The sequence below is a fragment of the Anabrus simplex genome, chromosome 1 (genome assembly GCF_040414725.1).
Source record: "Anabrus simplex isolate iqAnaSimp1 chromosome 1, ASM4041472v1, whole genome shotgun sequence".
NCBI classification, from domain to species: Eukaryota; Metazoa; Arthropoda; class Insecta; order Orthoptera; family Tettigoniidae; genus Anabrus; species Anabrus simplex.
The window spans coordinates 867,955,993-867,981,872 of record NC_090265.1 but is presented as its reverse complement, the minus strand read 5'-3'; the positions used below and the strand labels follow the sequence as shown (position 1 = coordinate 867,981,872).

The 25,880-nt window shown below is 37.5% G+C and overlaps 1 protein-coding gene across 1 annotated transcript in view; it reads right to left on the bottom strand.

Annotated features, from left to right (window-relative positions):
• Positions 1-710: 710 nt before the first annotated feature.
• LOC136857665 (zinc finger matrin-type protein 5) overlaps positions 711-25,880 on the bottom strand; it is a 38,943-nt gene continuing 13,773 nt past the window's right edge. The window contains exons 3-4 of the mRNA XM_068225266.1: positions 6,806-7,083; positions 711-830 (exon numbers count right to left, since the gene is read on the bottom strand). Of these exons, the coding sequence (XP_068081367.1) occupies positions 6,830-7,083 (254 nt within the window). The 3' untranslated portion in view covers positions 711-830; positions 6,806-6,829. The remainder of the gene's footprint in view (positions 831-6,805; positions 7,084-25,880) is intronic.

Here is a 25,880-nt window from a genome sequence, read left to right as displayed (position 1 = left end):
TCTCATGTGCACTGGCCGGTATTAGACCTGTGGCTGCCTTTGTGAAAAACCAGTAATACAGCCATTCAGCTATCGCAACATGTACCAATTCCACAGTAACATGTATTGCATTCCACACTGGAAACTTGAAAAGATATGTATGGATATGAATTCACCAAAAATGTTCACAATGGGAAGCTGTAGGATTTGTGATACAATTCCTTTAGTTTTGCCAATTGCCACCTTTTCAATACAATAAAAATATATTACAAACTTACATATTTATTATGATGTTTATATGGTACATGTTTTGCTCCTTTTCGTGAGCATCATCAACCAAACTATCATTAATCTAAGATTGTATAAGATCATAAAACAATTCTTTTGGTTCAAGATTACTCCTATAAAACTAATTGATAATCTTATAACATTTTAAAAGTCACACAACAATAAAACTATGTCTTAAGCTAACACTTTTTATCTAAAATCTTCTTCAGTCTAACATTTTATTGCCGATACTCATCTGGTGAACATCTTTTAAAATTGTTTAAAATTAAGAATAAAATAAAAAACTTTTGAGATCTGGCTAGTTGTGTTGATTCCTGTTGCTTAACTTGTATAATTGTCATTAAAACTTCATAACAGTATTGAATATTTTTTGCAGTTGATAATTGTGATTATGGTCGATAGACTTGTTCTCGTTGCTGGAGTAACATTTATAAAATGTATTGGTATTAATTTATATTATCAATGGGGTAAAATTGTTCGTGAACAAACTTGTTGATGAAACACTTTCTGATGTGATATTGGATTTAAAATGTTCTCGAATGTTCCATAATGGCTCGGTGTATCTGTAATGAAAGATAAAAATTATATGTTTATGGTTTTGATTGTATTTCTGTATAACATCTTATTGGAAGAATTGTCACTTACTTTCCTTTCTGCTGCGTAATTGTTTGGTGTTACTCCTAGCCTCTTGAGAACTACTTGTTGTCCTGTTTGCACTTCTTGTGTTGTATGAGTGAGTGTGGATGAGTTTACGTTTTGGCGGGGAGGGGGAAGGGGAAGTTAAGGTAGGCGGCGTATTGATAGCTGCAGTAGACTGTGGAGGGGATAGTCTAGGAGAAGTGAGGGGAGGAGTTGAGTTTGTTTGTGTCAATAAGCCATTAACTTTTATCAGATTAAAATGTTTATAGAATTTATTTATATCTGATTTGAGTATTTGTATTAGTTCCGGTAATTGTAATAAGATGGGATTCTTTATTTCTATTTCGTCATTTAGGTTTTTATTTTTATTGTATTGTTGATCTAAATGAATGTATATGTTTTCCAATTCCGTCATTTCTTTTCCTTTTTCTACTCTTCTTAAGATTTTTAAATCCCTTTCAATAGTTGTAAAACTGTGTCCAGTTTCTTGCATGTGTGTACTCATTGCAGAATGTTTCCTGTGTTTGGCTGCATTCACATGTTCGAGATATCTTATTATAAAGCTTCAGCCAGTCTGGCCAACGTATGAAAAATTGCACTCTGCGCACGTGAGCCTATATATTCCAGATCCTTGATATTGATTACTATTTGTATTAACTTTATTGTGGTTGAAGAAAACGTTTCGGTTCGTGTTTTGGGTCTTGAAGGCAATGTTAATATTTTGTTTTTTGATGGTATTAGTGATTTGGTATACAGCTGGGTTAGTAAATGTGAAAGTTGCAAATTTGGATTTTTTATTTTTATCTGGTACAAGATTAGTGGCCAATTTTATTTTCACCTTATTAATGATTTTGTTAATCATTTCTATTTTGTAATCGTTATTGAGTGCTAGATCTTTTATAAAATCAAGTTCTTTCTTTAAATTCTTGTTTGTTAGTGGAATTTTTAGGGCTCTGTAAACCAAACTCAAAAATGCTGCCTGTTTGTGAGAGTTGGGGTGGAGTGACTCGTTTTTGATCGTTACTGGAGTAAACATTGGTTTTCTATAAATCTGGAAGTCAAATTTGTTTCCTGCTCTCTTTACATTTATATCTAGGAAACTTAATAAATTGTTCCTTTCATCTTCCTTAGTGAATTTTATATTACTGTCTAATTTATTTAAAAAATCCAAAATATTATCACTATTGTTCAGTTTACTGTCTATTATAACAAACGTGTCATCCACGTATCTCAGCCAAAGGTTTAGTCCATCTATGTTATTTAAAATTTTAACACGTTCTAAATGATCCATATAAATGTTAGCTAGTATACCTGATGCAGGGTCACCCATTCCTAAGCACATTTGCTGATATATCTTTTGATTAAATGTGAAGTAATTATTATTTAAAGTAAATCTTAATACATTTATGAATTCTTCTATTTCACACTTAATTTACTATGATTGAATAAATTTATTTTTGATTATATTAATGGTTTCGTTGATCGGTATGCAAGGGTACATGTTAGTTATATCATATGAATACATTTTATGATGTGGTTGCAGTTCGAATTTATTTAGTTTATCACAGAACTCTATTGAATTATTAATTGTAGAATTATTGTAAAATTTATAGTGCTTTTTTTAAAAATGATGTATAAATATAGAGGTCTTATATGTTGTGCTATTCATGCAGTTGATTATAGGTTGCATAGGTATGTTAGCTTTATGGATTTTAGGCATGGCTCTGGCTGTCGGTATCTTGGGATTCATATTTATCAGCTTCTGACATTCTAGATCATTAAAGAAAAAAGACGAATTTTTAAGTAATTTCTTTAGGTTTCGTTGAATTTTGATTGTAGGATCTTTCTGTATTATCGAATAGGCTCCATTTGAGAAAAATTCTTCTGTTTTCTTAATGTAATCTTGCTTATTTAAAATAACTGTAGTTTCTCCTTTATCAGCTTTGGTTACTATTATGTTGCTTTCGTTGATTTTAGTTTCTAATTCTTTGATTTGTTTAGTGAGGTCGGGATTTAAGTTGTTATTTATTTCTTTTACTAAGGTTGGAAGTTTCTTTTTAACTTCGAATCTTGTATCACTTTGCGGTTCTAAAGGCAATTTCCATATATTACATTCTACTTCAGCTACAGTGGTTATTATAACCTGTAAAGCTGTAGGATATCGAATATTAGATTTATATTTAAGCAGTGATATGATTCTCACATTTCCCCTATTACAGGAAGTTGTCATGGCTTCGTGCGCGGAAGTGTCTCCAAATGTTGTTACTTCTACATGGAGTTCCAAATTCAGGTGTAGTGAATTACCTTTCTTCAAACTTTAATTACATCTTTGTATAATGACTACAATACACGATCTTGTTCCCCTCTAACTATATCTTTCAGTCACTCCAGGGCTTACAACTGCTTATCCACAGTCACTGCCGCTAGGCTGTGGGATACCCTCCCAACATTAGGGAACTAGGCAGAATTTGTTATTCATTATACTGGTCAACAGAATTATGATTTTATTAAGATGAAATTCTGTGAAAGGATGTCCAGATCAGTGGCAGTGATTCAGATGCCTCTAATGAAAGAGATTACATAAGTAGGTAGAATTTACTGTGTGTTTATTTTTTTCCCCAAATTAAATTTGTAATTATAATGTAAAAAAAATAGTTATGATTTCACAAAGCACTTTCTAAGCCTGAATTAATTTTTCTTGAAGGAAAAAGTGGGAGTCGCTGGCATTCAAGGTTATCTTGGATTCAGAGAAAGGTTCTTTTTTTTTTTTTTGCTAGGGGCTTTACGTCGCACCGACACAGATAGGTCTCATGGCGACGATGGGATAGGAAAGGCCTAAGAGTTGGAAGGAAGCGGCCGTGGTCTTAATTAAGGTATACAGACCCAGCATTTGCCTGGTGTGAAAATGGGAAACCACGGAAAACCATCTTCGGGGCTGCCAATAGTGGGATTCGAACCTACTATCTCCCGGATGCAAGCTCACAGCCGCGCGCCTCTACGCGCACGGCCAACTCGCCCGGTCAGAGAAATGTAGTATAAGACTAAGCCTCATGAACACTGGGCACTTGGAGAGATTTCTTTAACACAGTAAGTACTGGTATACAGTTTCTTAGTCTTTAACAATAAATGTATAAATAAACAACCAAATGAAACAGTTGAAATGGTGATAGTATAATTATTATCATCTCCATGTTTGCTATTAGTATTACTTTATTATTTATTATTTTAAATATTTCATGGTTGTGTTGTAAGTTTTACTATTTCTATTATATAATTGTATAGTTTTAAAGTTGTGGTTAAGTGCAAGAGAGGGCCTTGAGCCCTAACTTCGCTACGAATGAAGATGAATTACTTACTATAGGAGACATCAAGTTTGAACTAGTACAACATTACAAGTATTTTGAATATTTAGTCTCCCATTATGGCAGCACAGTGCAAGAAAACATAAAAGGTATAGCACAGCAAACACAATGATTTCTCAGATGAGATTAGTATTCTACTAGAAGGGTGTCAGAATCCAAAACAAATCACCATACAGCATATAGGTTGACTCAGCTGTACAAAGTGAAAAATAGGTACAAACAGGATTTATTAATAAACTAGATATAACAATGACACAGAATAACCAAAATGAAGAAACAGAAGCTAAGTTAGGAACGAACGCACTGGAGAAAGTTGTGCATATGAGTCGGCTCAGATGGTGGGACCAAGTGTTGATACGGTGACAAGGCAACTAATGTATTATTGGTTGCATAGGGTAAGAAAAGCAGAGAATGACCCTGGACATGATCAGACTCAAACTATAAGGTATAGAATTCCATTTATCACTAGAGGCATTTGGAGAGATTTCTTTAATACAGTAAGTATAGGGTTTCTTGATCTTTAACCCTGAGTTATTTTCACACCACTTAGCCTCATTCTACAAGACATTATGTCAATTTAACATATTTTCCTTCCTCCTATTTGTTCCAGATAATACATAAGGTTACACTCTATTCACATTGCCATCTGTTTGAACAAATTAATAACATATTTTGTACCAACACAGATACTGCAAATTTAAATAAACAGTTCTATAGACTATCACAATACAGCAAGTAAGTTTACTTTCAAAATACAACTCAAACAGCTGGAATGTGGAACTAAAATGGTACCGACAAACCATTTTGTCAATAGCAATATTGCGTGACAATGTCTCAAACGGCAGGAATGTGGAATTGAAAAGGTGTACATAGTGACAAACTGTTTTGTCATAACGATATCTACATAGTAGCACTCGTAACAAACTGTTTCGTCAATAGCACTCTAAAGGTTAAGTATAACTTCCAACTTGTGGGAACTGGCAAAAACTTCTCCAAGATAAATAGATGAAGGATAACGATGAGATTGCCACAGAATCTAGGCAAACCATAAAAGCATGCTGAGCAGGAGTGTCTCAGGAGGTATACGAGTAAAGTAATAACAGTAAAATAACTCTTCTCCAAAGAATATGCACCTTATCTACATCACTACCAGTTAGACATTCAGATCTCTACATCATACTAGTAAGCCAACTTTCACTTGTCAGCTGAAGTAAAAATACCCAGGGAAACTGCTATACTGCTAAACACAATGATAAAAAATTAAGGACAATGTACATAAATGCATTTTCACAGACAAGGAGAAACGTATTATGCAGTTTATTTAAACATCACATCCAAAGTAGAACTGCCCAAGAACTCTACCCAAAGGGTATCCGGTGATTTAAAGAAAAAATGCTACATGATATCTGACATGATTAATGCCATAGCTACGATGGAGTAGCAATAAAGATTGCAATATGTACTCACCCCCCCCCCATCTTTCATACAGAGAACACAACTTTGGTTATGGGGTCCCTCCAATACCACAAATCGTCCAAACCTCCTGGATAGGAAGATATCTTGCTCCTCGCAATAAGATACCCAAGCCTGTCCAAAGAAAATTCTATATGGTTGAGATCTGAAGAAATCACACCAGCCAATCCAAACAGGTGTTATCCACCAAGGGTACCCTATCGGAATAGTCATCAGCATACATAAACAGGAACTGTACACCCACTGATGCACTACTGGAGGATGATTTCTCTGTACAACTTGCAGGACAGAAAGCCCCAATCAAACACATGCCCACTAGACACAAGCATCGGTATGAAGCAAACCTGGAAATGCACGTCCTTGAGACTATTTTCATCATCAAGCAGTTATGGTCAAATCATTTTATGACATTACTTTTCTACTAAGGTACATATCAACTGCTATCTCCACTCAGTTGGAATTTCTGTCAGATCCTGGAAAATGAATGAGCCCAGCAGTTAAAGGCACACCAAATTTACATTGAGGCCATGCACAGTATGTTGTGTTCTATAGCTATAATGCAATACTGTACTTGCTGCATGTCTCAGACCATGTTTAATTTACACGAGTGTACTTTCTTTTGCTAGTAACTTAATGTCATCCTAACACATACAGGGGAAAGGGCTAGGTCTGGGATGACAGCATCTGTAGACTTAATTAAGGCACAGCCCTGGCATATGACACGTGAAAACAGGAAACCATGGAAAATTAACTTTAGGTTGCAGACAGTGGGGTCTGAACATATTACTTCCCAAAAACAAGCTTATAGTTATACGGTTCTTACAATGTAGCCAACTCGCTTAATGCATTCCCTTCTATTTCCTACATTTAAAACAGATGCCACTAGAGAGAAGGCCTTTTCTCTTCCACAGAAATTATACAGAAAACAGTATTATTAAAATGATTGAATACAAAATCTCAAGACCCTTATCACTAATGAACTGCTTGTACTAAGCCATGTAAGAAAAGTATAAATGAATGAAATGATTTTTCCATAAATATATCACAATTTCTTAAAAATATACCTTCATTTGTATAAAAGGAAGGAATCAACCCCAGCTTTCAAATTCTGAGCTTGTAAAATCTTCTATTCTAATTGACTGTAGAGAAGGCGGTAAATGAGATCTGCCTTGAAGGCACTGTGGTACAGCCCAAGTAAAATGTGAGTTTGTTTCACCAGAGCTCTTTACTAATAGTTTCACTTGGCTTCTCTTCTGAAGCCATGAAGTTAAGCTTGGACCTTCTCCTTCATCGACAGGCAAGGATGTTCTTTTTATCTCTTCAAGCCTCTCTTCTTCCTGGACTGAAAAAAAAAAAAAAAAAATCCTGCATCAAAATGCCCGTAATACAAAAGTTGATGTACTAAAATAGAAGAATTTACCAGCATTAAGAATAAATTAAGCACAGAATGCAATTTAGCATTCAGAATAGATGTTAATAATTAACAAACAGAGATAAGTGAAATACACACCATGAATATGCCTTACCAAGTGATAAAAACCATGCATATAAAACATACTAAAAATTGTTTATGCTACAATTTAAATATATTCAAAGGAATACCAAAGATTTTGTAAAGCCGGATTCTGCCTGTTACAGCCGAGGACAAAGTGATGGAGGATTAATATCTCTCCAAAAAACCTTGGCCCAGCTCGTAGTACCTTGTAAAGGCCCCTTTCCAGGGTTAAAGGAGAAGATGGTCAACGGTTTGAACGGTGGAAGAGGATTTACCATCCCAACAGCAAACAAAGCAAAAGAACTATCTTCACTTTACAGTACTGTACTTCAGTGAAGCAGCTGCAAACAGCATTTGTACTCTAGAGGAATGGACTTATTCAGCACCTGGCAGTAGGTATAAAATGCACCTGCTGCCTTGTAGATGAAGTAGGGGACTACTAAAGACGAAGGGAGTTCATTGTAACAGAAAAAAGCCCTCAACTGTGACAGGGTTGGAGAGTCAATAGAAGAGGAAAAGATACAAGTTGCTTTGAAAACGAAACAGAGCCTCGGAAAAAGTAGAAAAACAGACTGACCACTGCTTCCAACACATTTGTAACAAATGACAGCTCACTGGAGCCAGAAATTAATCCAGGTAATGATAGAAATAACACTCAGATTAGACAAAATAAAAGAAGTGTTCCAAGTGAGGACTGGAACACTAAATATAGGAACACTGACTGGGAAGGTGGAAGAGAGAATAGATGTGATGGAAAGAAGGAAACTAGATTAGCTCAGATTGGCAGAAAAGAGATGGAAAGGGGAAGGTAGGAGAAAACCAAGAAGAGGTTTAAATTATACTGAATTGAAATCAAGGAAGGGAGGCAGAATGGAGTGGGAATAATTGTGAAAGTTTAAAGGGAGTATATAACAGAATAACAAGGGTCAATATATAACTAAACGGAAGGAACTTGGAGATGGTGCAAGTGTATATCCCATAAGCCGGCTGCACATTGCACGGAAAAGGCAACTTTGAAGAAGTAATACAGAAGCAGTTGGGAGGAAAGAACATGATAGTAATGGGGGATTTGAATGCACATGTTAGCAAAGAAAGGCAAGGATATAAAAATGTGCTTGGAACAGAATGATGAGGGGGTCTAAATGAGGAAGGTGAGTAGTTGCTGGATTTCTGAAAAAGGAGCGGATTGTTGGTTGGAAACTCTTGGTTCAAAAAGGAAGAGTTGGATTTCTGCAAAAGGAGTCGATTGTTGGTTGGAAACTCTTGGTTCAAAAAGGAAGCGAGCCATAAAATAGCCTTGTAAAACAGAGAACAATCTAGAAAGTCAGTGGTGGACTATATGGTCCTTGACAGTGGAATGATAAGGGGCATTACGGACAAGAAAGTTACAATTGTCAGAGACTTTGGACAGTGACCGACTGTTGGTAATGATATTAAATAACACTAGTATGTTTTTATTGTTCTCCCACCTATTCAATACAATACAATCTTAAAAGTTAGGACTTTGTCCTTATCAAATTGTTAACATAAAATTAATACATTGGATGGTACATGTTTCTCCTATCAATAATAGGCATCATCAACCATTTTTTACCTTACAAATAGATTAGGTACCTGATTGGGAATGACTTATTAATACTGTTAAAAACTATGTCTTGTAAAATGGATTGGAGATCATTAAACATACATACATACATACATACATTATCATTATAGACTGTTATGCCTTTCAGCGTTCAGTCTGCAAGCCTCTGAGAATTTACTAAACGTCGCCACCATCCTCGATTTGCAACTAGTGTTGTGGCCTCATTTAGTTCTATACCTCTTATCTTTAAATCGTTAGAAACAGAGTCTAACCATCGTCGTCTTGGTCTCCCTCTACTTCTCTTACCCTCCATAACAGAGTCCATTATTCTCCTAGGTAACCTATCCTCCTCCATTCGCCTCACATGACCCCACCACCGAAGCCGGTTTATGCGTACAGCTTCATCCGTCGAGTTCATTCCTAGATTAGCCTTTATCTCCTCATTCCGAGTTCCCTCCTGCCATTGTTCCCACCTGTTTGTACCAGCAATCATTCTTGCTACTTTCATGTCTGTTACTTCTAACTATTACAAAATAAAATGTGGTATATTATTACTTAACAATATTGTGTTAATATTTGAGTCTAAAACCATGACAATTATTTGAAGATTACAACATAGGTGGTTGGTTCTTGATATTAAAAGATATTACAATAAAGATAAAAATCAGAAATTGTTAAATGGCGTGTTGTTAAAAGCTTGAGGAAAGTTGAGCATTGATAATGGGCGTTGATTCTTGAAGTTAATAGGTATTGATTTTCATTTATATGCTTATAAATTTTGAAGAATTTTCTTATGGCCTGGTTCTTTTTAAGATAATATTAGTTGGAATGCTGGTGCCGTAGGCTATATTGAAGTTTGTGTAGACGTCATTAGGCCATCTTCTTTGATGTAGTATTTGTAGGAAGAGACTACTTTCCAGCGGCAGCTCAGTGTCAATAAGCGACTTATAGGATTTACTACCTCTACTGCATACTACCAAGAAGTATAAATAACCACCTAATCGATACCTTATTATTGCCTCAGGAAAAATTGAATATAAACACTCACAGGACATGTTTCGACCACTTAGTGGTCCTCTTCAGCTGTATAAAGAAAAAATTGAGAAGAAAAAACATTAGGACAATAAGCACAAATAAAAGTTCTTTGGAGACTCCTTTGTTAAAAAATGGAGGTCATCAGACCAGGACATCTTGCCTCTCTTTCTTGTTTGGAAAAGATGTTTATTCTCCGCTGTCTAGAGGGTCTGTCTTTGAGCGCGACCTGGTGAAGTAACGATGTGACAGTCTGACAGTTTATGCAAAGCTCTGGAGAGAAGGGAAGTAGAGTTTTGTCCCCAACAACCCTGCTACTTACACACCACACATAACACTATCCTTCACCACAATAACACGCAGTTACCTACACATGGCAGATGCCGCCCACCCTCATCGGAGGGTCTGCCTTACAAGCGCTGCACTCGGCTAGAAATAGCCACATGAAATTAAATTAAACCGATTGACAACAACGTTCCCTTTCAACTTCCCCTTTTGACCGCTGAGATGTTAACTTATGTAAGTGCCAACACTTTTCATTTAACTTCCACTATTCAGCCCCTTAATTCCAGTTATGGTCCTTCATTACAGTTTCAAAATAACTCTTTAATTACAGAATTTCATCACACACTCTGCTGCCCACCGATTGACAACAGCATTCCCTTTCGACTAGTATGCTCACCTCAACACGTTGAACAACAAAGAGCCACACCTATCACAAACTCTTCCTACAAATACTACATCAAAGAAGATGGCCTAATGACATCTACACAAACTTCAATATAGCCTACAGCACCAGCATTCCAACTAATATCTTAAAAAGAACCAGGCCATATGAAAATTCTTCAAAATTTATAAGCATATAAATGAAAATCAATATAGTTGGGGACAAATCATGACGACCTCGCGTCACACCACTACTTTCCAGCGGCAGCTCGGTGTCAATTAGCGACTTATAGGATTTACTACGTCTACTGCAGCCAGAGTTGCCAAATCGGCTACTGCACTCTGCACGAAAAAAGGGTAAATACTACAGAGAGTGAGCAAGAAAGTGGTTTGGCAGCCTCTCCAAAACAAACAAGAATCACTTAGAACTCGTTAACTCAGCAGGGTGCAGGGTGTGATTGACTACTGGCTTCCAGCTCGCTTCTAGGAACTGAGGCCATCATGTTTTGTCCCCAACTATACCTATTAACTTCAAGAATCAACGCCCATTACCAATGCTCGACTTTCCTCAAGTTTTTAACAATACGCCATTTGACAATTTCTGATTTTTATCTTTATTGTAATATCTTTTAATATCAAAAACCAACCACATATGCTGTAATCTTCAAATAATTGTCATGGTTTTAGACTCAAATATTAACACAATATTTTTAAGTAATAGTATTCCACATTTTATTTTGTAATAGTTGTTTAACAATCTCCAATCCATTTTACAAGACATAGTTCTTAACAGTATTCATAAGTCATTCCCAATCAGGTACCTGATCTATTCCTAAGGTAAAAAATTGGTTGATGATGCCTATTATTGATTGGCGAAACATGTACCATCCAATGTATTAATTTTATGTTAACATTTTGATAAGGAGAAAGTCCTAACTTTTAAGATTGTATTGTATTGAATAGGTGGGAGAACAATAAAAACATACTAGTGTTATTTAATACAAATACTTTCAACAAGACCCAAAAATGAATTTTATCACATGTTGGTAATGAACCGGAGAGGGACTAAGGACAAGAAGGAGACAGAAAATCAAGAGAGAAGAATTAAAACATGGAAGCTGAAGGAGGAGAAAAACTAGGGAAAGAGTATCTGAAAACAGTAAAAGAAAATATGCCAATAGATGATGCAAAAAATAGGAGAATATTCAAAAACATACGATGGCAGCCAGCAGAAGTAGTATGTGGAAGGACTAGTGTGGAAAGATGGAAGGAAACTCTGAGGTGGAATGATAGAACGAAATTGCAGTAGAAGAATAGTACTTCTAGGTCATGGTTCCAAAATACAATGGCAGAAGCAAGAGTATCAGTAAAGAGAGAAAAGTAAAAAGGGGCAGTGGCAGAAGATGGGTTGAAGAGCAAGCCAAGACATGGCATACTCTATTCAGGCAAACTGCTGGTGGAGGGGAATGTAACGTCACAAAGCCAAGCATTTTGATCTCGCACATGTCTCGCAGTGTATGTGTATGTATGTATGTATGTATGTTCAGTCGTCAGCCCAAAAGCTGGCTGGATCCTTGACAGCTCCACCACTAGCTAATTGCTTTACGTCGCACCGACACAGATAGGTCTTATGGCGACAGTGGGACAGGGAAGGGATAGGAGTGAGAAGGAAGCGGCCGTGGCCTTAGTGAAGGTACAGCCCCAGCATTTGCCTGGTGTGAAAATGGGAAACCACGGAAAACCATTTTCAGGGCTGCCGACAGTGGGGTTCGAACCTAATATCTCCCGAATACTGGATACTGGCCGCACTTAAGCGACTGCAGCTATCGAGCTCGGTCCCGCCACTAGCCATCATACTGCAGATAGACTAGGCATTACTGAAGAGGCATACTAGGGATATGAGGAGTGAGGTAGTTTCTCGTTTCTTTCCTCACTCAGCCAGAAGTAGCTATTACATACCAGTCTGCCAAGCCCACTGAAATGCATGCACCAACTGACCCTATGAGCAACATTTTCATGCCATTCATATCAGGGACCAGCTGCATAAGGAATGACATTACTAGCACTGCTCATACCTGTCACTTTCATATCGTCAAAACCAAGGATAAGACAAAGACAGATCAACGAAAGTAATAAAATTTCTCTAGCCCATACCAGAAGACATAGTACACCATAAACACTAGGTCTCGCCAGCAAAAGCATTACACTGCAAAATGAGGCTGAGGCCATATGCTCTTGAATGATTAATTTTATATTCGTGTTTGTGAAAATGAAACAGAAATGTTGTGCACTAGGTTGCAAGTCCAATTATTCTGTAAGAGGTGTTAAAAATGAATACAAATTGTGTTTTTCTCTGAAGGAAAAAGTGTTACATAATCAGTGGGTGAAAAATATCCTGAGAAAGGACTGGGCTACTTCGGAGTCGACTGTCGTGCATTGAACATTCTGATTCAGACTGCTTAGAACATGAACTTCGATATAGGACTGCCACAGGTGATGAAAATATTTTGGTCTATAACAGACCAAACGTGAAAGCTGTTTTTTTCCAAAAAATGTTGATGTACTGTCTTTCTATCTTTCAAAAATCCATCAGTAAAAAATAAAAATCTAGATGATTACAGTACTAGAAATTGAAGAAAAGTTATAAACTGCTGAGGCAGAGGCATTAAAAAAGGCTGCTATAGATGACAGCATCAGAAATTTTGAACAAAGTATGTGGGAAACTGCTGGTAAGGTGACCAGTTAGTCAAATTGAAAATAAGGCACTTAACTTTAAATTTAAATGTTCAATTTTTATCTAAATATAGATAGGAATATGAAAGTTTCTGCACATTTAAATGAAAATGAGTTATCAAGAGCTAAGTGAAATCCTAGGGTCATAGATATTGTTACAAAAGTGGAGCTGTTTCGACACTCAGAAATTCAACTAAGTGATGAAAACCACAATCCTTCACCCGTAAATACGTTAGTGAAAACTGTGAAAGAACCTAAACGACACACTTATAAACAACAGTGAAATTCTAACTGACCATGCTGACCTCTTACCAGAACAATTTTCCTCAATTTTCACTTCTAAAAAGAAAGTAATTCCCAAACGATGGTTTTGACGGCATTCCTTATTTATCTACAGTTTAAGAAGTGTTATGAGGCAATTGGGGCCAATAAAATTCTCATGCTACCACACCCCAAATACGAGGGTAATCGCAAAAAATAAGGTCTCCTATCTTTTTTATAAATACAGAACTCTGCTCGTTTGGCTGTGGGTCACAATATTGTGAAGAGTGTTTCCCGTGCTCGCATACAGACATGCGCACGCTGCGCTGAGGCACACAGTCTTGGCTTGGCAGCTGTTCAGAATGGAGCTCCCGTTGGATGATACCGCCAAGCGCAAAGTGCGCGCAGTTATTCGGTTTGTGAAAGCAAAAGGTACTGAACCGATTGAAATCCATCGCCAATTGACGGAAGTGTATGGTGAATTGTGCATGGATGTCAAAAATGTTCATAAATGGTGTAGAGAGTTTGCAGCCGGTTGGATGAAATTCACGACAAACAAAGGAGCGGAAGACAGTGAATTAAAACATATTTTACTTGTGGAATGAAAAATCAGACTATAAATGTACATTGCTTATGCATAGTATTGGCCATCCTATACACTGTATGTATGATACTGTTCAAATCCTAAAAAGTCTAAGAAACAACTGGATAAACCAAAAGGATCCATCTGAAACTTCAACGTTTCACTGAATTTCAATCTGAAACCACGGTGAATACTGAGGAATCATTAATGAAATCTGAAGGAGAAAAATCCTTAGAGAAATTTACATATTTTGAAAAAAAAAAAGGGGGGGGGGGGGGAGGGCATGATACACATAAAATTAAGAAACTCTATATGAGGACATAAGATGCAAAAGCCGCCAAGTTCACATTGACAAAGTTTTCAGAAAATGAGAAAAACGTGCCCCTGCTTTAAAATTTATTCTTATTGTGTGTTCATTGGACAAGATATTGTGTGTGCATTGGACAAGAGATATGTAAGGGGTTTGGGAATAATATGAGCAAAGAAAAATAAACATATACCTATTATTTCTGCTGTAAATGTGGATTTTATTTTGGACTTGGAGGGTTTTGGTTGGAACATGATAGTAATCATCCATTTAAAATTCTGTCATGTAGATGAATGAGAAGTAAGTCTCTGCAATCAAGTATTTTCGTTAACAATGAAATATTTCAATAATAAAAAGCTTTTTATAGGGTAAATTCAAGAATAATGTTTAATTGAATTAGTTATGGTTCACCAAATAGATCTTGACAATCAAGAAAAACATTCACATTGTTTTAAACTCTCAGATCAGGCACGCATTCACTCTAATTCCCTTCACAGGCAGGCTCATCTTCTACTAATTCAGGTAGATTTTCATTGGAAGCATTGATGAGGTCCTTGTAAAATTTGAGGCTCTCCATTTCTTGCTATTCCATTCCACTGCTTTTTCAGTAGGTTGTCTATGACTGTGAGCTTTTCTTTTTTTTTTACTTGAACACCATTTGGAAGAATATTAAGAGTAGTGTTGCCTAATCTCTTTCCCTTCTTAAGAATACTTTCAGGGATACATAGATCAGTGGGGTAATGTGCTTCACCCTGAAGTGTAACTCCACTGCTTGTTTTTCTCAGTATTATTCTCTTGATTTGACATGGAATTATTTTAACAGAACAATCTTCCATGTTATTAATATATTTCTTGATAATTTAAACAAATGTATGTGATCTTACGACCTTATAAACATTTGTGAAATGAAACCTATAAACTGTGTCACATGAGACGGATGAGCAGTTTCATTGGCTCCTGTAGACTTGGCGGTTCTTGCTTGCCATAACCCTAAGGATTTTGCGGTTATTGCTTGAAACTGCAATTTTCTACATGAATTTATTACATAAAATGGCGAGTTTTGCTTATGAGTAATAAAATATAACCAAAGAATTCCACATAATGGCGTATACAGCTTCACAATGTCAGAAATTGGACTTGGCGGCTTTTACATATTATGTCCTCATATATCCTAGCAGCAGAGAGAGACACTAAGTCTCACAAGCCTTAAATGATTACTATGAAAGCACTAAGACATCTTTGATTGTAAATGGATATAAGGCCATTGCACAATTCACTGACAACATGTTTGAAATGGTGCTCTATTGTCAATATAAAGAGAAGCAAAAAGAAATTTGGAGAATGAACAAATCTGGCAATCTCTTTTGCTCTTTTTTCTGACTTCGGGTTCCAGTTCCTTGAAAATTTTGTCACGCAGGTACAAAACTGGATGAAACTATGCACAACTTTACCCCAAAGTAGATTTATTGATTTCCTCAGTGAAAAGTTTTCCTCAAAGCCCACAGAGGAGTTCATCTTTTGAAAGAAATGTACCCAGAGATTCCATCGCCGCCTAAGCCGATTCTAACTAGGTGGGGTACATGGCTGCACGCGGTTGAATATTATATTGAATATATAGACTGTATTAAGAACATTCTGCATGCCATGGACTCTGAAGATGCAGCCTCAATTGAAGCCACAAAAACAGTTGTCTGTGATACAAGTGTACGAAATGACTTCTGTTACATTCAGCATAATTTTTCATGCATCATCAAAACACTGAAAAGGCTCCAAAACTCGCATCTCTCACTTTATGAAAGTTGTGAAATTGTGAATAAAACTGTGGAACAACTAAATCGTGCTACAGTTAAAGTTACAGATGTAGCAAACATGAAGATGGCCACTGTACTTTCAAAGAACCCTGGATATGAAGAAATGACAGGTTGCTGCAATGCTGTGTGGAGATTTAAGTGTAAAATTAACATTGGATTCAACCCCAGCAGATACTGTGAAGTTGAATTATGCCCCATTACCTCTTTCGATGTTGAGCGCAGTTTCAGTCAATATAAATCTGTCCTTAGAGATAATAGGGAAGATAAAAAAAGAGGATTTCACCATCATGTTGGGCACTTTTGCATCTAATGTGCTTTATTTTATTAGATTAGAGAATTAAAAACTACTTGTGGTTGATTGTTGTTTGGCTTGCCGTTACGGGTATTGGATTTTTTGAAAAGTTTGGCTCCGGTTGATCAAAGTTGCCGAGGTAAAAATGCCTGACCTAGCCAATAATCAAACCCAGCTTCAAACATTAATTACAGGTATGCGACTTAATAGTCTCAAAACTTTACATTCAGTTTTACCGGGGAAACTTCCGTCAGTTTTGCTCTGAAAACTCCTTTCAGTTCAGTTCATTTAAAGTCACTGTGGCGGTTTCATTTAATAGTTCTCAGAGCACTAGCTGTACCAGTACAGAGCTTTAGGTACACGCCATGGGAGGGAAATGGAAAATCCATCATGCTCTATCTTAATTCAAGGGATCCATTTTGGTGAACTCTGGACATTTTGATTATTATAATTATTTTATTTATTTCAAATAAGTTTAAGTAGAATCGGTAAGATTACCAATGCTGACCAAAGTGGTTGCCGTTGTGTGATTATCATGTAATTTGTTTCATCTTCCAAGGTACATGAATGAGAGTGAATATGGTTGTTATTGCAATGTGTTCCTGTATATGATTTAGTTATACTTTACTCACCTTAGTTTAGTTAGTGATACTTTAGTTGCTTTAATTATACTTTAGGTTGTAAAGATTTCATATGTTTAAATTTTATGTAAAATATACATTGTATATACATGAAGTGGTTAAGTGTAAGAAAGGGCCGGGAGCCCTAACTTCGCCACAATAAAGACGCTTTAATAATAATAATAATAATAATAATAACATAGCACTGATATTACACGGATAACAAACCAGCAACAATAAATATGAGTCTGACTAGGATTAAGCTTTGATGCAATTTGAATCCAGAAATTTCCAATTACATAGCATCTAATGTGAGTAGTGGTAGTGGTGGGTGTGGTGATTTTTGTTTTAAGAGCAAGTACAACTAGGTAACCACCATCTCTGGACAAAAAAAAAAATGAAATGGCATATTGCTTTTCGTGCTGGGAGTGTCCGAGGACATGTTCGGCTCGCCACGTTAACGTCTTGTGATTTGACTGCTGTAGGCAACCTGCACGTCATGATGAGGATGAAATGATGATGAAGACAACACATACATCCAGCCCCCGTGCCAGCGAAATTAACCAATGATGGTTAAATTTCCCGACCCTGTCGGGAATCAAACTCAGGACTCCTGTGACCAAAGGCCAGCTCGCTAACCATTTAACCATAGAGCCGGACTCGACAAACTAAGTGGAAGAGAAATTTAAAATAAAACAAACTATTTATACAACAAACGAATTTGAAAATGAATTTAAAAATGAAGGCCGGAAAGAGGACTACAACATTGCAGATGGCAGCCGTGACCTTAATTAAGGTACAGCCCATTTGCCTGGTGTGAAAATGGGAAACCACGGAAAAAACATTTTCAGGGCTGCCAACAGTGGGGTTCAAACCCACTACCTCCCGAATACTGGATACTGGCCGTACTTAAGTACAGCAAGTATCGAGCTTGGTCTAAAGACATGTCACGCAGCCTGATACTGGTGAACGACGTCCTGGAAGTGCCTCCAATCAGGCAAGATATCCATGTTCACGTTGGGCCCATGTAGTAGATCTAGCTTTATATCTTGTCACGGAAATAGCCACAGGGATACCTCACTAGAGGTCAACTCAAGACAACCACCGTTAGCCACATCTAACTCCTGACACAAGCTATCACTCTGAATCCCAACAGGCCAAATGCATTGATAGCTTTAATGTAGCAGCATTTCACAAATTTTGGCAGCGAGCATGAGGAGTAACTGCTGCCTCCTTATTCGTAAAGGTGGAACTCCCGATTCAGCGAGTAGGCTGGGAATGGGGCTAGTACGGAAAGGTCCTGTTACCAGCCTAACTCCCACTATGGTGAACACGCTAGAAGGTTCAGCATAGAATTCAGGCTGAATCAAAACCCACACTACCATGGTCAAGTCAGGAAAGTACTGTAGCCATGTAAAAACGTGGTCAGACCCACACGAGGTGCCGCTGAGAAACTTAAGCATGGAGGCAACTTTCAGCTGATGGATGTGGGGCTGCCACGTTAATCTCTTATCAAAATGGAGGCTAAGTTAATAACTTGTTGTAGCTGTCTCTCAGCAACTGCCAGCCTTCCGGAGCTGAAATGTAGAGCTAAATTGTCTACGTACAGCAATGGAACAACTGCGGGCCCAGCAGCGGCAAATATGCCATAAATGGCAATTGCAAACAGCATGACACCCAGTAGAAATCCCTGTGGTACTCATTTTCTTAAACGTAAAATTGAGAAAAGACCTGTCTTTTTTTGGACATAAAACAGCCACAGGTAGGTAAATTTCCCTAAAATCCTCACTGGTGTAGTGTGGAGATAATCCCATATCACCAGGTATTGTTGTAAGGTTTTCCCAGGTCAAAAAAACGTGGTGACTAGGCGTTCGTTCCGGAATGGAGCTCTCTAGTCTGACCAGATGATTGATAGCAGACCAGTGAGAGTGAAAACCACATTGGTAGCCAGTCAAGAGACCTTCCTTTTCCACAGCCCACATAAGTCGCTGGTTCACCAACCTTTGAAATAGATTACAGAGGCCTTTCGTTAGACACACTGGAATGTAATTATCCAGAAGCTTTGGATCTTTACCTGGCTTGCGATTTGGTATTACAACTTCCTCATGCCATTGAGATGGAAACACTCCCTCACTCCATATTCTATTGAATAGTGTGAGGAGATCCTTGAGGCATCAGTTCACTCAAATGTTTAAGTATTCGATATGGATTTTGTCTGGTCCAGGAGCCGTGTCTCTGCTCATTGCAAGTGCATTCCACAATCCCCACTCCGTGTAAGGCATGTTACAGAAATGAAAAGCCCTACAGGCGAAGGAGAGATGTTGTGCCCCTGCTTCGCACTTAATAGGCAGAAATGCAGGGTCTATCTCCCAGAGCTGAACGTATCTGTCAAATGTGACACGATGTGATCTGCAATGTCTGAAGAAATCATATATCTCCATTCACAGATATTCCGGGAACTGAGGGCAAGATCTGCACACCGACAATATGCCAGAGTTTTGTCCACCCTTGTGATGACGTAGTATGTGCTGTCATGAAAGACACACTTTTCTAATGTAGCTTTCTTACTTTCTCAAATCAAAAAACGAGCCTTAGCACACAAACGCATAAATGTAAAATGATTGGCCATCACAGAATTCCAACAATAACACTTTAAAAGCCCATCAGCAATCACATATGGCTGCTGCAATCTAGTCTGTCTACCATGAGACCTGTTTCCGGCGAGGAAAGAATTGTTTCCTCGGCAGCAGCCAGAACTCCAGTTGTAATGGAACGAATGTGTTCATCAACAGACTCCAGCATATCATCGGCCATCACTGCATGCTTTGAAAATTCTGGCCAATTTGCTCGCCAGCACTTGGGAAATTTGGTCCATTCAAGAGCATGAGAAGTATTGAGAAGTGATCACTAACACAGAGGTCATTGTGCCAATTGACAAACTACATTACTAGGTATCCAGATTGATGCTATCTAATTAAAAATGAGAGACTTCCACCTTTCAATCCATGTACATTAATGAGATGATTGTGTACTTGCCACTGTAACAGGGGAACTGGTGCATGACTGTACAAGGTGACGTTCCAGTGGGAGAACGTGCCATGTGCACTGCTGAAATGTATCGGTTGCCCTATGTTGAGCATGCAAGGATCAAAGTGATTGATCAACCGCTCAAGAATCCTCCCCGTACCACAGGATGACTGAGAACCCCAGACGGTGTTGTCTCCCAGCAAGAGAAAAAGAGGAGGTAACTGAGCGACCAAATCTTAAGAGTTCAGCCATTTGAATATTGTAACCTGGTGGAAAGTACATGTTGCACACCTTTCTCATTACTGGTAATGGAGCACGAATTGCAACCGCATTCAGCAGCATACGTAACAGTACTTCATCACTAGAAATGTCGGAGTGAACTAGGTGGTGGTGATTATTGTTTTAAGAAGAAGTGCAACTAGACAACCATCCTCTACATAACACTAATCAGAGAGAAAAAATTGGAAGGGGATCGACACTTCGAAAAATGAAGGTATCGGCCAAAGGAAGACACGGGCCGCGAAGAGCATGAAAATGAAAGACTCCCTAGGCCTTCATACGTAATACCATCGGGGTCGGAAAAGTACAAGTGTTGACCAAGGGAGGTTGGATAGGATAGATGAAAATGAGGAGCCTGGCACAAGTTAGTGGAAGCAATGCCAGAACTGAGCTAAGGCCCCACAGTCGCCATCCCACGCTCCAAAGTTCAGAGCCCCTGGGGCACCTTTTAGTCGCCTCTTACGACAGGCAGGGGATACCATGGGTGTTATTCTACCGTTCCCACCCACAGGGGGAAGTAAACTAGAGTACACCTGCCCCCAGTCACCCCATCATCAACAGCTCCTCTTGTCTTTGGAATAAAGATGATATCCCCTCACAGCTGTGTTGTATCCAGGTCTCAAACAAGATTCCTGTGCACAGACTATGGTTGCCACGCAGACATATATCAGTTGACATAACTCAGCTAGTCAACAAGAAAAACTATTGCCATTGAGTGGATGGGTAGTAATATAAAATTAAGACAATTGATTGTCCTTCCTTTTTTTTTTTTTTTATAAGGTACATCATGGGATACTACTGGCAAAACTGAGTACAGTTGGTTTAGACAAAAGCACTGGAAGCACTGCTAGGACTCATCTAAGGGCCCCATGGCTACATTCCTAGAAAATAGAACTCAGAGAATTAGAGTAGGTGAAGCATTATTTGATCTGGTAATTATTAAGAAGAGAATTCCTCAAGGTAATATTATTGGACCTTTTTTTTCTTATATGTATATAAATGACATAAGACATGAAATCAGAGATGGGCTTTTTTGCAGATGATGTTATACTGTATCGAGTAATAAATAAGTTACAAGATTGTGAGCAACTGCATAAAGACCTCAACAATGTTGTCAGGAAGATAGCAGGCAATGGTATAATGATAAATGGGATTAAAAGTCAGGTTGAGAGTTTCGCTATTAGGAACAGCCCTCTGTTTTCCTTATGAGGATCACTATAAGAACATAGGTGTTAATATAAGGAGCGACCTTCATTGGAGTAATCACATAAACGGGATTGTAAATAAAGGGTACAGATATCTGCACACGGTTATGAGGGTATTTAGGGGCTGTAGTAAGGATGTAAAGGAGAGGGTACCTGTGTATGGGCCCTTCACCAGGATTACTTGATTTGAGAACTGGAAAAAATCCAAAGAAAAGCAGCTTGATTTGGTTCTGGGCGATTTCCGACAGAAGAGGAGCATTACAAAAATGCTGCAAAGTTGAGGCTGTGAAGACTTGGGAGAAAGAAGAAAGCTGCTCGACTAAGTAGTATGTTCTGAGCTGTTAGTGGAGATGTGGCGTGGAATTTTATTGATGATAATGCTTGTTGTTTAAAGGGGCATAACATCTAAGTCATCGGCCCCTAATGGTATGAGATGGACATGATTTGATAGTTAAAATTTTAAAATGCATCCACTGACTAGAGTTTAAAATAAATGGTGATGAAAAATTATGAGATTAAAACAATCAGTGGATCTAATTCACAATGCCTATTTTCTAATAAAAGTATAGAAAACAGAGGTGATAATGGAATATGGCATTGCCTGAAAGTAGATATATATATATCTAATTCATGATGGAAGTTAAAATAACACATTAAATATGCAAACACAAACTAAAATATAGTCATTGGGATAAAAGCGCAGTTAACACAAATACATTAAGACAAAGGACATTATTACACACGATAAAAAAGACCACTATCCCCTATAAAACAGATGACGAGGTCTGCTGACTGCCATATTACACAAGCTATAGTGCAGAGCAAAATCGTCCACATATAGTGACAGTATTATTATTGAAACTAATAATATTAAATAATAATATTAGTTTTATGTTTCATAGAGTTATTAGCTAATAATATTAGTAATTAGTTTATGAGTCAAAATTATTAGTAGATATTCCTAATAATATTAGTAAATTGTTTCATAGACAACAAGACTAATAAAAGTTACTCATATTATTGGGATTATTTCCATGAGTGTATTTTGACTCATAATCCATATTATTAGTGAAACCAAAGCGAGTGGTATTTTAATATTTGGCATTAAATCGTGAAGATCAGTGAAATGGTCGACTCTGATTCAGATTGTGGTGGTGATGTTTATTGTTTTAAGAGGAAGTTACTATTATTATTATTTATTATTTTATTATTATTTACATAGTTTACGCCCACATTGGAGCACTTAAATCAAACCCAAATACATTTATGTTAACAAAGAATTAACTGAAGATTTAGCTTGCATCATCTTCTTCCTTTCCCAAAACCTCTTCATTCTGGCTGACCTGGCTGCCCTTTCTTCATCAGATATGACATTGTTTGTGTTGTACAATGACAATCTTATTTGTTTGTTCTTGAGAATCCTTTTTTCTTCTCTATTTTCAATTTGCTTCATTGTAATATTCAGCTCTTCTAAATCATTCTGAACTTCTTTAAACCAATTATTTTTTGTTTTAATTTTCCAAAAGTAATTAGTTGTTTTATTATCCTATTATCATTTAATCTAGAGAGATGACAGAAAAAGGCAATTCTTCTTTTTCTCATCGTATCTATTATAGATTCACTTTCCCTATAAAACTATTATTATTATTATTATTATTATTTAGCTATGATGCTTACAAGACAATAAGAATTACAATACATTATATTATTATATATATACAATTTACAGCATTAGGACCACTTTTCAAATATGGATAGAAAGGTCTGCAATCCATCTAATTCCTTCTGGAGTTCATCCAAGGACCCGGGATATGCACGTAGAGGGCACTCCTGCACAATATGCTTGATGGTTTGCAATTCAAAACCGCAACCCCATTGATATAGGGCTACACCAGTTCGACCAGTGCCACATTGAATTCTGTTTAACCTTGACCAGACTGTCCAAGGTAGATTAAAGCCGGCAAGCCTTGTAGTGGGATCACTGATTGAAAGTAGGCCATGAGGTGTCGAGTTTAACCATTCATCTCTCCAGGCATTTCGGAGATTGAACCTGGTTGCCGTAAGATCTACAGCGATCTTGCAAGCTGGCTTTCTTGATTTCAATCTCAGTTTAGAAAGACGTTTGACATCATGATGAATTGGAAGAGCATCATTTTCCAAGATCCTTCACCACAGGCAAACAAGAGCTTGCTGTCTCCTAAGATGGGGTGGAACGATGTTACATAGTACAGGCTACCACTGGAAGGGAGTACAACATAGAGTACCAGAGATGATACGCATTGTTTGGCGAAGTTGAATATCCACTAGATTGCAGTGAGAGCTATTTAACCAAATACCTGCACAATATTCAGCTGAGGAATATACAACAGCCAAAGCAGTAGTCCTGAGTATACTGGCGTCGGCACCCCATGATGTTCCAGCTAACCTACTAAGTATGTTGTTATGACTTTTCAGTTTTGCAGCCGTTTTTCCAATATGATTTTGGGTAGGTCAGTGTCCTGTCCAATGTCACACCTAAGTACTTAGGACAGCTATTGTACTTTAGGTATTGATTCCTAAACTTCACTCTAGGATGATAGTTCGCTTGCAAGTGACTAAGGTGAAATGTGGCAACCTCAGATTTTGAGGCACTTGGCTGGAGCCGCCAGTTTCTGAAGTACTCATCCATCTTCCCAAGATCTGCATTTAATATATCCTCAGGTTCATCAAAAGTGGTAGCTAATCAGATAGAAAAATGGAAGGGATCCGCCACTTCAAAAAATGAAGGCATCAGCCAAAGGAAGATAAGGGCCACAAAAGGCATGAAAATGAAAGACTCTCTAGGCGTCGCAATGTAATACCGTCAGGTCGGAAAAAAAAGAGGTTGAACAAGGGAGGTCGGATAGGATAGATGAAAGTAAGGACATAGCACAAGTAAGTGGAGGCAATGACAGGAATCATCTCAGGGCACCATAGTCGCCAAACCTGCGCTCCCGAATTGAGAGCCCCTGGGGCCCTTTTAGTTGCCTCTTATGACAGGCAGAGGATAGTGCCAAGATTTTCCTAGTCCATCTCAATAGAGACTTTTAAGAGCACATAAAATAAAAAGGTAAAAAGAACAAGGAGGTTATAGTGTGTACAAGGCTGTGAATAGTTGACACTTCAACTCAATCACAAACATTCTTCTCTCACATTATTTTCACTTTTATCCATTCTCATGTGTATCAAAGTCACAACAACAAAAATATCAAGTGAGCCTATCGAGCGTATGGATTAATAGCAGGTTGCAGTCAATCACTAGCCTATTACTAGGAACAAACACAAACCAAAAACATACGCATCAGACTGATTCTAACCTCCATTTGTATCAGCTGACTAATCTAACATATAAAGAGGTAAAGTTTGTTTGTATGTAACTGCTAATCTCAGGAACTACTGGACCAATTCTAAATATTCTTTCACTAATCCCTGAGTGCTATATTCCTGAGTGCTATAGGCTATATTTTATTTTCAAAACAATTTGAGGGGGGGGGGGGTGCCGACATGGAGAGGTATGCATCAGACTGATTCTAACCTTCATTTGTATCAGCTGACTAATATCTATATATATAAAATAAGAGTTTTGTCTGTATATTGCTCAGAATTTTAAAAAATGGTATTTCTGTATCGTTCATGTCCACAGTACCAAGGAAACGCACTTTTTTCCTTTCCGTAATTTCTGTCTGTCTGTATGTATGTACACGCATCACTTGAAAACGGCTGAAGATAATTTAATGAAAATCGGTATGTAAAGTCGGGGGATGAGCCATTACAATCTAGGCTATAAATCATTTTATTCACGCTGAGTGAAATGGTAGTTTAGGGGAAGGCCTACAATTCAATTCTCAAATACTTATATTTTAAGTGGTCCTGTCGATAAATACTACATAACTAAAGTTACATAGAATTAAATTTCCGATCATTTATGTCTTATACAATTTTACCGTACCGGCTATGATAACACTGATATTCATGAATTTCGATTTTTGTTGCTAAGTCCAAATCAATGCCGAGCCACGAGAAAATGGGTGAACAGAATTTAATGAAAATCGGTATATAGAGTCGGGGAAGAAAGAACTGTAGTCTAAGCTCTAAACAATTTTACTGAACCTGGGTGAAATTGTAGTTTAGGGGTAGGCACCTAAAATTTAATTCTTAAATACCTTCGTTATTGCTCCTATAGAAAAGTAATACATAACAAAAGTTATAGAGAATACAATTTCCG